The sequence below is a fragment of the Pithys albifrons genome, chromosome 4, assembly GCF_047495875.1.
Source record: "Pithys albifrons albifrons isolate INPA30051 chromosome 4, PitAlb_v1, whole genome shotgun sequence".
Taxonomy (NCBI): domain Eukaryota; kingdom Metazoa; phylum Chordata; class Aves; order Passeriformes; family Thamnophilidae; genus Pithys; species Pithys albifrons.
The window spans coordinates 11,620,791-11,635,959 of NC_092461.1; the positions used below are offsets into that span (position 1 = coordinate 11,620,791).

Below are 15,169 nucleotides of genomic sequence, written 5' to 3' on the forward strand. Positions count from 1 at the left end.
GCCCCGCCCAGCGCGCCCTTTACAAACCCGCCGTGCCCGCACCCGCGGCCCCGGCCCGGCCCGCGCCCCTTCCCGCCGCCCCAGCGCGCCGTGCCCGATCCCGTGTCTGCCCTGAGGTGATTCCTGGTCTCCAGCGCCGAGGGAAGGAGCGGCCTGCCCACCCGGGCGCCGCCGTCTCCTGAGGGAGGGAAGTGTCCATCCCCATCCCGGTGGGCGCGGTGGGCGTGAACGGGGCACCGGGAGAGTGCTAGCTGTGCCTGGGCGTGTAGCAGTCCCTGGAAATCACCTCTGCTCGGTGTCGCTTTGCCCCTAAGGAGCGGGAAGGATGGATGACGCCGCGGGGGATTTGAAGCAGGCACTCCCAAACGTGTGTGACAACGTTCAGATCCATGTGGAAGTCCATCAGAAGTCGAGCAGGTCTCTGGTCAGAACGTAACTTGCTGCAACTTGTGTCTGTTTCCTTTTGGCTCCTGCTGTGCACCCACAGGAGCCCACAGGAGTCTGCTCTGCCTTCTCTGTGCTTTTCCATGAGTTTCCACATGCAACTCTCTTCCTAAGATTGAACAAATCCAGTTCTCTCTGTTTCACTTTGTGCCACATCCGTGGCCACATTCTGGACTTGCTCCAAACTGCACACAGTGCTCCAGATATGGTGCCACAAAGGCAGTAGATGGAAAGGGTCACTTTCCCAAACATTGGCACTCTTGGTAGCACAGCCTAAAATATTGTTATCCTTATTTGCAGCAGGGGCACACTGCTGACTCATTGCCAATCTGTCCACCAGCAACCCAGGCCCTTTTCTGCAAAACTGGTTTTGGTCAGCTTGGCCTCTGATCTGTTCTGTTACCTGAGCAGGTGATGGAAAGATAGGATTTCATATTTACTTTTGTTGAACCTCTACAGCTTTTTGTCAAACCATATCTCCAACCTGCAGAGGTCCCTCTGAACAGCAGTCCTGCCCTCTAGACTACTGACAACCTGCCTGCTTTGGTGTTATCCATAAACTTGCTGCAATTGTTTTCCATCTCATTGTCAAGGGTGTAAATGAGGGTGTAAAAACAGTGTTGGTCCCAGTGCTAACAGGATCACCCAACCTTTCCCCTCCTGAGTTATTGGAAGTTCTCCTTGATCTCTGTACTAATAATCACAACCCTCTGAGCTGGACAGTCCATGCACCTCGCTGTCCATTTATCCAGTCCTTACCTTACCAGTCTGGCTATCTGGATGCTATAAAATACCCACTGCCCTCTTTTTGTCAGGCTTGAAAAACAAGGTATTTGCACTGGTTATACATCACTGAAATTGCAAAACTAAGTTGAAGCCTTTCTGAAATCTTCAAATACTATTCCTTTTTTTTGTCTCTTCCACTGGAATTCTCCTTATAGTATGTCCCCATCCTAAGGCATCGGCAGTCCTCAGATTTGAAAGTATAATGGAGCTTCCAAGTTAAGCTTACCAAATTCAGTCTAGTAGCTTGGCTATGAGTTTTTCTGTTTTTTCTGCTGAAACACAGTCAGATTGAATAACTCATTTCTTGAAACCTAGCTGTGTTCTTCCATGTCCCCTGATACGATCTCAAGCAGGGCAAGTAGTATGCTTTGGATTTTATCTTTTCATGCACAATTAGAAACAGGTATCAAACTTGTTGCTTTTGTAAACAGACTGTATTTGACAGGGTTTTTTCCTGCAGAATGTTGTGGGGTGGCTGAGTGGGGGGTTTTGGGTTGTTTTGTTGTTTTTCTCTGTGCGTGTGTGAGATGAAAGCTGTTCTCCATGAAGACCTAAGGTGTGAAATAAAGCACTTTGACACTAGTTCATATTTCCTCATATATTTCAATGCCATAAAGTAATGGTGTTTCTTTCTTTTTAGTGTGGCTAAGAAAGAAGATATCAAGATGAGCGTCCTAAAGCTGTTGAACAGACATACCATTGTGTTTGGTGATTACAAGTGGACAGAGTTTGATGATGGCTTCCTTAAGAACAATGTGCACTCTGTGTCAATTGTGGATACGGAGCTGAAACTGAAAGAGAGACAGGTATTTGCAGCTCTGTTCATATGCCTGTGAACTAGTTGCAGGCAGGCTGTTGGTGGTTTAGGGACATAAACAAGTCAAGGTCTATAGAATGGTGTACTATCTCTTATTAGGCTGACTAGTATAACTGGGGAAAACACAGCTAAGTTTTTGGGCCTACACTACTTAATAAGGTCTGAAACAGAAGTAGTAGGCTGAGAACTGTAGCTTTCTTTTCTTATAATTAGCTCTGAATGAGAAATATGATGCATTAGAAGTCTTTTTATGTTCATTCTAGCCTATTGACTTGAGCAAAAGCAGTCTTTCCCTTCATATTTTTCATCTGAATGAAGAAGGACCAACCTCTGAGAACCTGGAAGAAGAGAATGAGGATATCACTGCAGCCCACCAGTGGGTGCTACCAGCAGGTACCTATGGAATATTTCTGAAAGGTCTAGAACAATTGCAATGAAAGAAAATCTTGCAAAGGCTAAAAGTGTCTATAGAGTTACCTGTTAAAAGGTTATTTCTTGTATATGTTATTGAACTTTGTCCTTTGTCTATGGAACCAATATAATTTGGACCTTTTTCTTTATGGTTCTGACCAAACTGCTACAATAGTTCCAAAAACATCTTTTGTTTCTCTGATACTCATGGACGTGTGCAAATAACTGGTCTTGTGGTCTAAAATGTGTAGTCATAATCAGCGGCATTCAAGATTTTAATCCTACAAGCTACATTCAAAATTTTAACTTGGAGATCCCCAAGAAACTCATCACTTTAAATATTCATTTTCCAGAGCCCACTGCCGGCTTCCAGCCCCCAAGACAGTGTCACTGTTGTGTTTGAAACAGACAAACAAAGCGATTTAGAGTCCTCAGAATGTTTTCTGAGGAGAAAAATATGGCTTTGCTTTTGCAATAGGGCACGACCTGCTTTTTGCTGTCTTGTGCTTGGGGAATTTGGATTCTGTGCCTGGAAGAAGAAGGCGTGTGTGAGCTTAAGCCCAAAGAGACAGTTATCCTGAAGTGTTTCTTACTCTTTCTGTGTTTTGAAGTGCCTAGCAATCCATTACATTTATTTTCAAAAATAATTCAAACTGATACATTGACATTATTCCCACGTTATTGGGGTTTATAGTTGTTTGGTCCTTTTTCCTTTTCTTTGCTGAAAGTTAGAAACAAACTGCTAAGAATGATTGATACCCAAATGACAGCTTTAGGTTTTCCTGCATTATTCAGCCACATGCTTTTTTTGCTCTTGATGTTAAAAGAAACCAAACCAAAAACAAACCCCAAAGCTAAATAATAAAATTTGCTATAGAAACCCTCTTCCCACCCCAAATTTTCATAGCTCTCTATCTTGACGAAATGTAGGTCCATCCCTTACTGAGGGTGGAAAGAATTATATTTTTCCCTTCATGTTAAGAAAGTAACATTAATTTCTTGTCACAATTATTTGACACATTTGAGCAGTTTGGGAAACTGCTGGATTTGTCTATTAGGAAGAAGTGTTTGCATTTTGAAAAATAACTCCTATGAGGTGTTTTCCAGATGTTCTAATTGCTCTTGTATATCTGTTCTTAATGCTTAGTTGAGAATAATTTGAATACTATTGTGCTGCGGTGATAGATTACAAGTTCCTAGATTGATTTATCCTAAACAGGTGTATAATACATTGCTTTTGCAGCTGAATTCCATGGCCTTTGGGAAAGTCTCATATATGACACTGAAGTAAAAGCAAATGTAAGTTGAAAATTAATAACAATAAAGATTTCTTGAGGAGAAGTAAGAGCTGAAGTGAGGCCTGTTTGAAGTTTGCTGCATCCATGGAGATGTGGGTGCCGGCTTGGCAGAAGGGAAGGAGAGTGTTTCTGGCAGCAGCTAAACATTTAATTGGCTTGGCAGTAACGTCAGCCAGCAGTGTCACTGTAAAATGCACACTGAATGATTGGACTAGAGTGAGTGCACTCCCACTTGAATGCTGGTAAGACATTTGGAAGAAACAAAATAGTTCCATGGGGTCATTTTCTAGCTTGCAGATTCTGTGCAGTCTTCAAAGGTTGTGATGATAAATACCAGAGCTTGTAGAACCAGAATATCACAATCTGCAGTTTAGTCATTGTGATGTGAGTATAAAACACAAGTGAATTAATTCAGTTGTTCTTATGACAGCACTCATCAAGATATTTATTGTGCTTCTTAAAAAAACCCCATCTAACTGACATTTTTGGACACAAGTAATTAAATAATTAGCTTATTTGTAATGCCATAGGTACCAGTATTCTCACTCAAGTCTTTATAAACAAATACGGTAAAGCAAAACATTCCAGTGATTGTACTTCTTTATTGATAAGGTAAATATCAATTACCACATCCACATTTGTTTAATTTGTGGAACTGCTTTCTAAGTAATTTCTGAAATGGCAAGACTATCTAGTTAGACTTGCTGATGTACTGAATAACAGCAAGCTGATCACTGTTGACTGTGAGTGTATATTGGTAGAAGGAAATGGTTGCTTTTAATGACTGAAACTATGACCACTTCTGTAAAAAGAAATGTGATGAATCTTCATTCTTTAAAGCATGGAACTGCCTGGGCATGGTTGGGTTCTACAGGCTCTGAAATGGTCACTGTGCATTTTCCAAATAGTACAGTCAGTGCTGATAGAATATTGAAAAACACCTGGATTAAGTACATTTGTTTTTGCTGTTGTGTAACTACCCCGCCTTATGCATGAGATATTGCAGAAGTGCTGTTGCATTGTCCTATTAACAGATAGGGATCAAAAGCACATTACAGGAAAGAGCAACAGAAGGTGATGTGGTATCAGGTGTTACTATAGGTAAAAGCCAGTATAGATCCATACCTTAAGTTCAAATTCATTTTGAAACAGTTCTGTACTTTCTAACTCTTAAGTAGTTCTAAAAGGAAGTAGCAGTATTTTTAGAAGCAAGGATTCAGGGAAGTACCTGGAATTTCCTTTATTTGCAAGGATAAGCAATGTACAAACAAACTGAACAAATTTATAGCTGTACATTTAACAGGACCTGGAGTTTGAGTCTTTGACTCTGTGTTTTATAGACACATTGTAAGTGGGACAATGGAAAATGAAAATAATTTCCCTTCCTTAAAGCATTTAATTTATTCATTTAAAAGCTCTGGGTCTCCATTTGTGCCCAGTACATACTATTCCTGTTCTTGAGGATGGGACAGAAACTAATTCCCATCCTTTGCAGAACTCATTTTGCCTATGACTAAAAGACATGAGCTCTTTTTGTTGTTGTTGTTACAAGTACACAATAGACACGACTAGGAGATTGCTTCTATCTGTAATTGTATTTGCTGTTATGTCTCTAATTTATGTGTCTCTTTTTCTCTTCTTCAATTAGTTACTTGATTATGTGACAACAACACTGTTATTTTCTGACAAAAATGTTGACAGCAACCTGATTTCGTGGAACAGAGTTGTTTTGCTGCATGGTAAAAATTCTCTCTCTTAAGTAGATTCACTGGCCACCTGTTTACACTTTCCTTCTGGAAAAACTTGCATTGCAGTGCTGTTGTAGTGAAATTGGATGATACAAAAGCAGCAGAGAAGTATCCTCTCTATAATACAAGTCTAGATGTAATGTAATGTAATATCAAAGTGAAGTCAATGCTCATGTGTACCATATTTTGCAGGAATTTAAATTCTAAAATTTACAGTGCAGTGACAACTGGGGAGGGGATTAATTTTCATTTTTAAGTGATTTTGCAGCTCTTTTATGTGAAAAGCAAAAATAATGCAGATACTGAAAACATTAGGAGGCATGTATTAGTTGTCACAGTATTAAATATTTTGTTAGTTATTGCTTTATAAAAACTTTGAGGAAACTGGGAAATCAGTCTGTGTGTTGTGCTGTTTACAATGGGTGTTCTATTGCCAAGTGTGAGGGCAGTGCTCTCACTAATTAACTATTGTTGCAGTGAAGCCACAGTCTTCAGTTAGTCCTGGTTTTCTGTGGATGTTATACCAGAAACAAGATTAGCATCAACCAATTCCATTTTCTTGCAAAATGCAGCTTGCTGTTGATTAATTGCAATTTTGTCAAGAATGGTGTTAAAATACAAAAGGTAATAGGGTAAATATTTGTTGATTGAACTTAAGTTATAACTGTCAATTCAGCAGCTGCAGGATGTTTTTGTTTATTTTAAGAGTGTTAACAATGTATTTATGATAAATGTATTTAATTTTAATAATGAACATATAATTGTGATCACAAATTAATTTTATGAAATCTACAACTGTTGTAGTTCAAAATACATTTATGCTGTAATGGCTGTACTGCCTTTGAGTGGAAGTGCTGTCATTTGGTTGTCATTTGGTAGATTCATACTCTGTTTAACTGTGCTTGTACTTGCCTGTTTGGAGAAAGTCTGCATGGCTCTTCCCCAGGGTGTCAAGCCAGATCCAAAAGGTTTGTCCCAGAGCACACTTCTCAAGATGCTGTGGGTTGCCCTAGGGAAGAAATTTCTGGGAAAGCGGACAACTGATCAAACTGTTGTGATGTGTTTCCATTTTTAATGTTAGAAGAGAATGTTTCAGGTGTATCCAAGTTTATACAAGTTTAAGTGTAGCACTGGTTATTGAGAATGGTGATAAGCATAAGCCCTGCTAGGATGGTACATTTTGCTTCTGTGGCTGTTGAGTGTTTTAACTTAACAGTGTCTGCATACAAACTGTTATACTAATTACACTAATAACTGAAAATTACATAAATTGGAAGGTCAGCTCTAGGGCTGCTGTGGAGTAAGCAATTTTCTTGAAATACTCTGATGTACACATTCATTGTCTGCTGTGTTTTTATTCTACAATTAGTGCTGTGATGAAATAGAGTAGTTAAAAAGCTGTTACATGTTATTAACAATCTGATGCAGATTCTGTGTAACATATGGATCTGATTTCAAACCAGGCCCTCCTGGAACAGGGAAAACTTCTCTCTGTAAAGCATTGGCTCAGAAGCTGACAATTCGACTGTCATACAGGTGATAATTTTTTTGAAATTTTTCACTTTACTCTTGATAGTTGTTCTTTTTCACTAGTCCAAATATATTTAATATTTGATTTCAAGTAACCTATGCCAAGTGCTAATGTGTCTGGTTTTTTTATAGTGCACCTGGCTAGCCAAAAAATTAATCTGATAGACTGGTTAGGATATTGTAATGCATTTTAAAATGTGTAATTATTTGTGCCCAGATGTGTGAAACAAATTCCTGTGATGATACAGTAATTTGTGCTCTCATCAATAAATATTAAAGGGCAAAGGATCACTAAGTATTTGGTTCTTAATAGGTAGTAATTTTGTAACCAATTTGCTTTGAACTTGGATTGTCTGAATACCACAATTTGCAGAGGTCAGTTTGTATATCAGCCAAGTAATAAGAATTAGCCTTAAAGTTTATAGCAACTTAGCAAATTTATTTTAAAAAATGAATTTTATATAAAATATGAGATGTAACATAAATAATGGGAATGATCTGACTCTAGCCCAAGCTGAATGTATGAAAAACATGGGCTGTATATTGAGTGGTTGAGATATTTTGTCATAAGGATATCCCTTCAGAGCTAAGTGAATAAGTTTAATACTTTTATATGGGTTCTTGCTGTGCTTAAGAAAATCTTCCATGAACAGAAGAATGAGGCATGGTCACTGTTACTAAAGCTGTGTTTAAATAGCACCTGTTCTAATGAAGAAATTCTAATAGCAATTTAATATGAAGAATTCTGGTAAGACACATTGCTGGAAATGCCAATTGAAATGGGTATTATGTTTGGAAAAATAAGTACTAAGTACTAATGCACAGAATACCAGGATTGAAAAGGAGGGCATGAGACTTATAGGAGATAATGATATCACTGACTTTTATTTACAATAGTTCTGATACTTCTTTTTTCTTTTATACTTTAGGTATAGGTATGGACAGTTGATTGAGATAAACAGTCATAGCCTTTTCTCTAAATGGTTTTCTGAGGTATGTATGGATGTAGCTAATTGACTAAACACTGTGTTTTAGAAATTACACTGTGTGTGTTGAGCTTGTTTTGTAAGTGTGTGCACCAAAGATCACTTACAATAATTAATATGTTTGCAAACACTTAAATAGAAGTTATATTAGAAAGTTACTTATAAAAAAATGGGTGTTTCCATCTTCAAATATGGCAAGCCTTGGAAAGTTGTGGGATAAGGAAATAAAAATACACATATGGTGTCTTTCTAGAGTGGCAAGCTTGTAACCAAGATGTTCCAGAAGATTCAAGAGTTAGTTGATGACCCAGACGCTCTTGTATTTGTACTGATTGATGAGGTATGACTCCAATAGCATTGTTGGGCATAAAATTTAGCTAAAGTAAATTGTTGGGGAGAAACTGTAATAGTGCTCATCTGTAAAGAACAATGAAAGCACATCTGTGCTATTTCACAAGCTACATAACTTAGTGCAGAAGAGTGAATTTTAGCCTTTACTGCTGCAGATTTGAGAGATTTGGAAGGAACACAGTATGATTTAGCAGGCAAATTCCAGCTGAAATAGAAATGAAGCCTTTCTTGGTGGAACTTCTCTTGCTGCTGTGTGTTTACAAGTGGAGTATTGTTTTAAACTTCAAAATAGCCTTGATTTGTATTATTTGTGCTCTTCCATTTGTTGTAAAGTTCTAAAAACATTAATATCATTCAGTTTGTTGTCTAGTTTCTCTTCAGAATTGCATACCTAAGGAACTTAGAAACTGTGTACTTTGTTAGCTTCTTATATTGCTATGGGGAAGCTTATTCTAAATTCAATGTATTCATTATTCTGATGGTGTGTCCCATTCCCTTGACCCCCCCAAATTTAATTAAAATGAAAAGCAACCTCTGTTCTGCTGTCTAAACAGGAATTTCACTCACTACACTTTGCTTCCTTGGCATGCCTTTCCTTCTGCCTGTAAAATCCTACTTAATTAAAGATTTTGAAGGTGGAGTTTTAGATACCAGGCACAAGGATCTGAAGGTGTATTGGCTAGGTTGTTTGCTGTCAGGACTCCAAATGTGCAATCTTTTGGGGTTTTTTTGTGTTTGGTGAGTTTTTGTTGTTGTTTTGATTGATTGTTTGGGGTTTTTTATAGGTGGAGAGCCTCACAGCAGCCCGCAGTGCCTTCAAGGCAGGCACAGAGCCTTCCGATGCTATTCGTGTGGTGAATGCTGTACTGACACAAATAGACCAGATTAAAAGGTAAACTCATACTATTGCAACAGCAAAAGGTAGTTGACAATTTCAGGATTCCTGCTAAATTTCAATTTCCCTACTTGGAATGCCAAACCAAATTGGTTAGTGAACTATTTTTTGTTAATGATGCTAATTTTTAAAACAAATAGGAGTAATCCAGTAGAACATTTTGAACGTACCTGAGTGGTCAGTCAAATCTACAGACTGTATACTTCCCTTAAAGATAGAGAGAGGAAAAGGGCAGATCATCATCATGTCTGCTTGGAGAGACATGAGTAAGCTGAATGGAGAATTTGTTCACTGTATACATCTTCTGGATGTCAATCTAAAGCAACCTTGAACAAAACATGGTTTAGAAGCAATTGTTAATGTTCCTTGCTTTACTTTGTGTGCTGGATTTTGTTCTGTATATCAGCTTTTTTTTATTCTGACCACTTCCCTTTTCTTACTGCCCATCCTTGGCACTCTTTGCAGAAGAATGCCCTGGTATTTGGCCCTATCTTGCAGCTAATTAAACATTAGTGGTTTATTCACACACGAAAGTTGACGGATTTCATCTAAAACCAGCTGTGGTTAAGAACACTTTTTCAGTATTTCCTAGAGAAAGGAGATGTTCTCTTTTAAGCTCACTCAAGTCATTTGCTGTTAGAGTATGTCACATTGCCAGTTAAACTATGCTTTCTACTGAATTGAAATGCAAAATATGTAGATTAAAGTTTCAAATTTACGAATCTTCTTTCCATAATATTTTTTTTGTGCCAGAAACTATGTCAGTAGGTTATAGATAGTTAATGTACATAATTTCTAAAATAGGGTTAGGGAAACTATGGACATCTGAGAAACAACTGAAAGAGAGACTATGCGTTGAAATAGGCTGGTGGTAACTGGCCAAGAGCTTCAGGTCATTTAATGTGATTGCTGGTTGACAAGAGTGATGTGACTACCTATTGCAGAAAATTATGTGAGTCATAAGAAGGGAGGTCTCAATTTGCCAGTCCAAAAAGGAGATAAAACACGTGACCTAAAAATCTGCTTTTGTCTTGAAGGTACCCCAATGTAGTGATCCTGACTACTTCGAATATTACGGAGAAAATTGACATGGCCTTTGTAGACAGGGCTGACATAAAGCAATACATTGGACCTCCATCTACTGCAGCGATATTTAGAATATATCTTTCTTGCTTGGAAGAACTGATGAAGGTAATACTTGAAAGTAAGACTGTAAAATGTCCTATTTTAATAAATTTGACATTTTAACTATACTTCCTAAGTAACAAAAATACACAAATTTCCTTCTTTCTCTGTATTTCCACTCTTACTGTCGAAATTAATTTTGAATGTGTTTATTTTTCATATGACACATGTATAACTCTTCTTTCCAGTGTCAAATAATTTATCCTCGACAGCAGCTTCTGACACTCAGAGAGCTAGAGATGATAGGCTTCGTAGAAAATAATGTGTCAAGGCTAAGCCTTGTACTAAAAGAAATCTCAAGGTAAGATTCTGAAATTCTGCTTTTCTCATATATATACTGGGATGTGGAACAGTTTATAAAATTAACTGAATTTCAGCTGGAGTCCTGAAGCATCCCAATTTTTTTCTGTTGGGGGTAGGGCAAAACATTTTAGGTGACAAAAAGTGGAAGCAATCATGATTTGCTCACACTTAGTCTTGGATCTGGCTTGGCTTAGTGCTGCTTCTGGTTTCTGCCCTGCCATTTGAATTCCTGGCTGGATTAGTGAGGTGCCTTAGGATTCAGTGAATATTGGGAACTGTAATGTAGTTTAGCAGAAACAGCATGGGCCTTAAGTCCTGCTAAGAAAGTGTCTTGAAATTCCTTGCAATCTACTGAATCAGTGTTTAGCATGGAGATGTAAGTGGCCAGAAATAAGAGGTAAAGGAGCGATGTGTAAATGGACAGTATTCTGGTTTTCTGAGTATGCTAGTGGAGCAAGTAGTCTTTCACTGCAGCATAAAGGTTCTTGAAACAGTAAAAATCATATTCACAATATCAAGCAATGTTTTTTTCCCAAGTGCTGGTCCATATGGAACAAAATAAAATAACATTCCTAAAGTCAGGGAAGTGTGTTTTCTTTCTATTCCTGAAGTATGCAATCCTAACCACTGAGGACTGGAGTAAAAGCAAATAAGTTTTTTCAGGCATAGATGTTTGCATTTTACTTACACAGGGTGGTGTTTGGAGAAGAGAAGAAAAATTTATCAAGTAGGTGAGGTAAAGAAAACTGTGAAAGTGGTGGGAAGAAGGAGACAAGGAGTAGCCATGAGGTCCAACCTTCAAAACTATTTATTTTCAAGTCCTTCCAAGAGTGGTTATGTTTGAACCATACCCTTTTGATGTAGACATTCCTCCAGATTCATGATGAGATATGGCACAATGATGTGAAGGGCATGTAAGCATTGGCAGCTAACTCTGACTATGCCATATCTGTACCCTTGCTTCCTTTTCTGTACTATATTCTACAGCCTCCCATAAGCAGAATTTGGCGTTCCCTTCCTGCTCCTGCTAAAAGAACTGCAAGTGACCTGCTGAATTGTTAGATGAATTTTTTTTAGAGCAACTTAGTGGAGAAACACATAGAAAGGAAAGGTCTTCCTTTAAGAGTGGACACTTAGCATTTAAGCAGCACTTGTCTCTATTTTACTGCAGAAGAAGTGAAGGTCTTGGTGGCCGAGTCCTGAGAAAGCTTCCTTTCCTAGCACATGCACTTTATATTCAAGTAAGTTTATTATATTCAAGTTAGTTTATTATATTCATTGTGTTTTGGGTTGGGTTTGAGGCTGGCAGGAAGACATTTGAACCCTGCCTGAGGTAAAAGATTGGCCTAAACCCCACGTTGAATCTAAATTTCACTTGTTTCTGCAGCTTTGTGGGCAGAAACAATGATGTGCTGCCCATAATTTAGAATAGGATTGAAGAAGACATATGGGATTGACCTGTTAAGCAGCATTCTACTTTTAATAAATTAATGCACATTGATATTGGTTCTCTGATAATTCAGTAATAGTGATTGACTTAAGACTTTGCATAGCTTGATTTTGATTCTGCCTTCCTAGTTGGTTTAAAATAAACTTTCAGTTTATGTTTTGTGGCATTTTGAAAATTTTTTCATGTGGAAGTCAAGTATTTCTCATATGAATACTGTGATTTTTATGTAAAATATTATGTCTGCCTAGTGCTGTAGTTTGTCTAACAAAACGTTCTCTTCTTTTCAGTCCCCCAGTGTTACAATGACAACATTTCTTCAGGCTCTTTCACTTGCAGTAGACAAACAATTTGAAGAAAGGAAGAATCTTGAAGACTGTGTGTGATACTCTACTGTTTTGTAGTTGACTGTATTGTTACGTTTTTCATACAAATTGTGCAACTTTTATGCATTTGTAAAATTAATTGTCAGCACCTTAAAAAACCTGGAATGCCTGATCTAGTTTTTCAAAATACTCATTAATAAACAATTAAGAAAGTTTACACATATTTTTCGAAAGCTTTATTTCAAATAGCTGTAAGAAGATTGTAAAAAGTTTTTGCTTCAAGGCAGTTTCCACCTTTTGCAGTTACTGAAAATGGGCAGACTTCTGTTCCTTACTTCTTAATCACTAACTTTCTATCCATGCATGTATTTATATTTCTGGTTTCTTTTATATTTTTAAGAGCAATAGAAATTCAGTCTTTGGATCTGATACTTCTGCCATAAATGCAGTACTTGTTATTGCTTCTGAAATAACAAGAGTGAAACTGGGAGGATTCAAAGTGCTCAGTGACAGGCCAGACCTTTTATACTGAGTTTTCTTTATCTTGAAATTTAATACCAATTATTGCCTTTTTTGATTATATTAGATTCAAAAAGTTAAAATCAAGACATTAATTGTATTTTGTAATACTAAAGGAGTTTTTTGTGTTGTTGCAAGGATATGAACCAGAGTGGACCATGTTTTCTCCATGAAGTATAACTACAGTGTGTAAGAAAGGTTCTTTAAAAGTGCATGAAGTTTGGTTTGGTTTTATAAAAAAAGAGGGAGGGCAAGTTTTTACAAGGGTACGTAGAGATATGACAAGGAGGAATGATTTTAAACTGAAAGAGGGTAGGTTTAGCTTAGGTATTAGGAAGAAATGCTTTACAGTGAAGGTGGTGAGACACTGGAACAGGTTGTCCAGAGAAGCTGTGGATGCCCCATCCCTGGAAGTGTTCAGGGTCGGTTTGGATGGGGCCCTGAGGAACCTGGTCTAGTGGGTGGAATCTATGCCTATGGTAGTGGTGGAAGCTGGAACTAGATGATGATTAAGGTCCCTTCCAACACAAACCATGATGTGATTCCATGAATTTTAAGGGAATTTCCAGAATACTTTTTCTTAAATGGAGGTAAAATGGTGAGACTTAAGTTGATGATATCCAGTTAATGCATGCCTCCTAACTGTTGGGGCTGGAAATACTTTAATGATAGTGCACTTAGTTGCTTCTTTGTATCTTTTAAATCAATGTTATACTATACATCCATAAAATAAAAGTTATATTTATTGCTGAACACTATGCACTACTTTAAAAAATTACACAGAACTCTTCAAGTGCTTGTAAATTTTTATTATGACATCTATACTTATGTAAAGAGAAGCTCTGTTAAGCCCAAGTCTGTTCTTTATATTACTTTCGAAAATAACTTGTTAAATAATACTCCCTATTCACCCCCCCAAAAAAGAAGGGAGGAGGGCAGGAGAAGAGTGTACCAGATTCATTCATTTGCAACTGTGTACTCTGTTTTTCCTACAATCATTGTTTTGGAAATAATGGAACATGCTAGAAAATTCCATTAAAGTCAGGTATAGGAAGACTGCTGAAAAGCAAAATCTTATACAGACTCTAGTTCATAGTGGATTTCTGGCTTTTAAAGTATAGAGTTTGAGACTTAAAATGAGTATTCTTTCAGTCTAGATGTATAATAGTTTGTGTCTGTCTTCATGTCATAGATGTTGGTAATGCAAAAGCATGGAATTGTCTTCCAGTTTGGATTTGAGATTCTTGAAGAACTGTAGAGGCTACACATAATGCAACTTCTTGTGTGTGTTTCATTGAGGGTAAATGTATTTCCTCTGTTTAGAAAGCAGACCTTTAAAAGCAGCACTGCTAGTTAGGTCTTTCTGTAGCCTCACTGATGATGTCAAGGCTACAAAAACTATAAAAGCTCTGAAGACCAGCTGTTCCTGCAGCTCTTTCTCCCTTCTTCTTTCCTGAATGTGAGATGGCATCATTTTCCCTAGACACAGAGCACAGAGTTTTCCATTTGCTTAGCATTTCATAGATACTATAAGTATTTTTACTCAAACAAGAACACATTAGTATTCTGTGAGTCAAGGAGAGTTTAGAGTCCATTTTTGGTATGTGCAACTTTGTTAATACATGGATTTGTGCTATGGCTGGCAATAGTTTAATCTTTATAATCCTAGTTTACTAATTGTGATGAATGATTTATTTTAGGTGGTAATTCCAGAAAGGAAACTTGCTCAGTGAGGGAGGCCTATTTCTCCCAGTTTTCCCATTGTGTGGAAAGAACTGCTGTACATACTCTGCATAGACTGGACATGCTGAAATTTTTTTTTCTCTTTGGGAATTTCAGTTCAACACAATTTGAAATTCCAAAGACTTTGTATCGTTGAAGAATCGCCTTGGAACAGGTTGTATTTGTTTTGTAGGGAAGCATTTTCTGTTCCTTTTGTTGAAGATTCATTCCTTTATATCCAAGAGTACAAAATAAATGAAACTACACAATGCAAAATGCAAGCCTAACTGCAGCCTAGGGATTAGGCCCTTCAGCTGGGAAGGGGTGCTTGGAAGGTTCTAGACTGAACTGTTTCTGTCTTGTATTTGATGACTGAGCTCTGAAGGATGCACATTTTCTGC

The 15,169-nt window shown here is 37.6% G+C and overlaps 1 protein-coding gene across 1 annotated transcript; it reads left to right on the forward strand.

The window, feature by feature from the left end:
• Positions 1-12,744, forward strand: TRIP13 (thyroid hormone receptor interactor 13). Its single transcript, XM_071552986.1, has 13 exons — positions 1-417; positions 1,871-2,036; positions 2,311-2,440; positions 3,702-3,757; positions 5,405-5,495; positions 6,968-7,040; positions 7,964-8,027; positions 8,274-8,360; positions 9,157-9,263; positions 10,304-10,457; positions 10,640-10,752; positions 11,926-11,995; positions 12,492-12,744. Exons 1-13 carry the CDS (start codon positions 326-328, stop codon positions 12,585-12,587), a joined length of 1,299 nt encoding a protein of 432 aa, XP_071409087.1. The 5' UTR covers positions 1-325; the 3' UTR covers positions 12,588-12,744.
• The last annotated feature ends 2,425 nt before the right edge of the window (positions 12,745-15,169 follow it).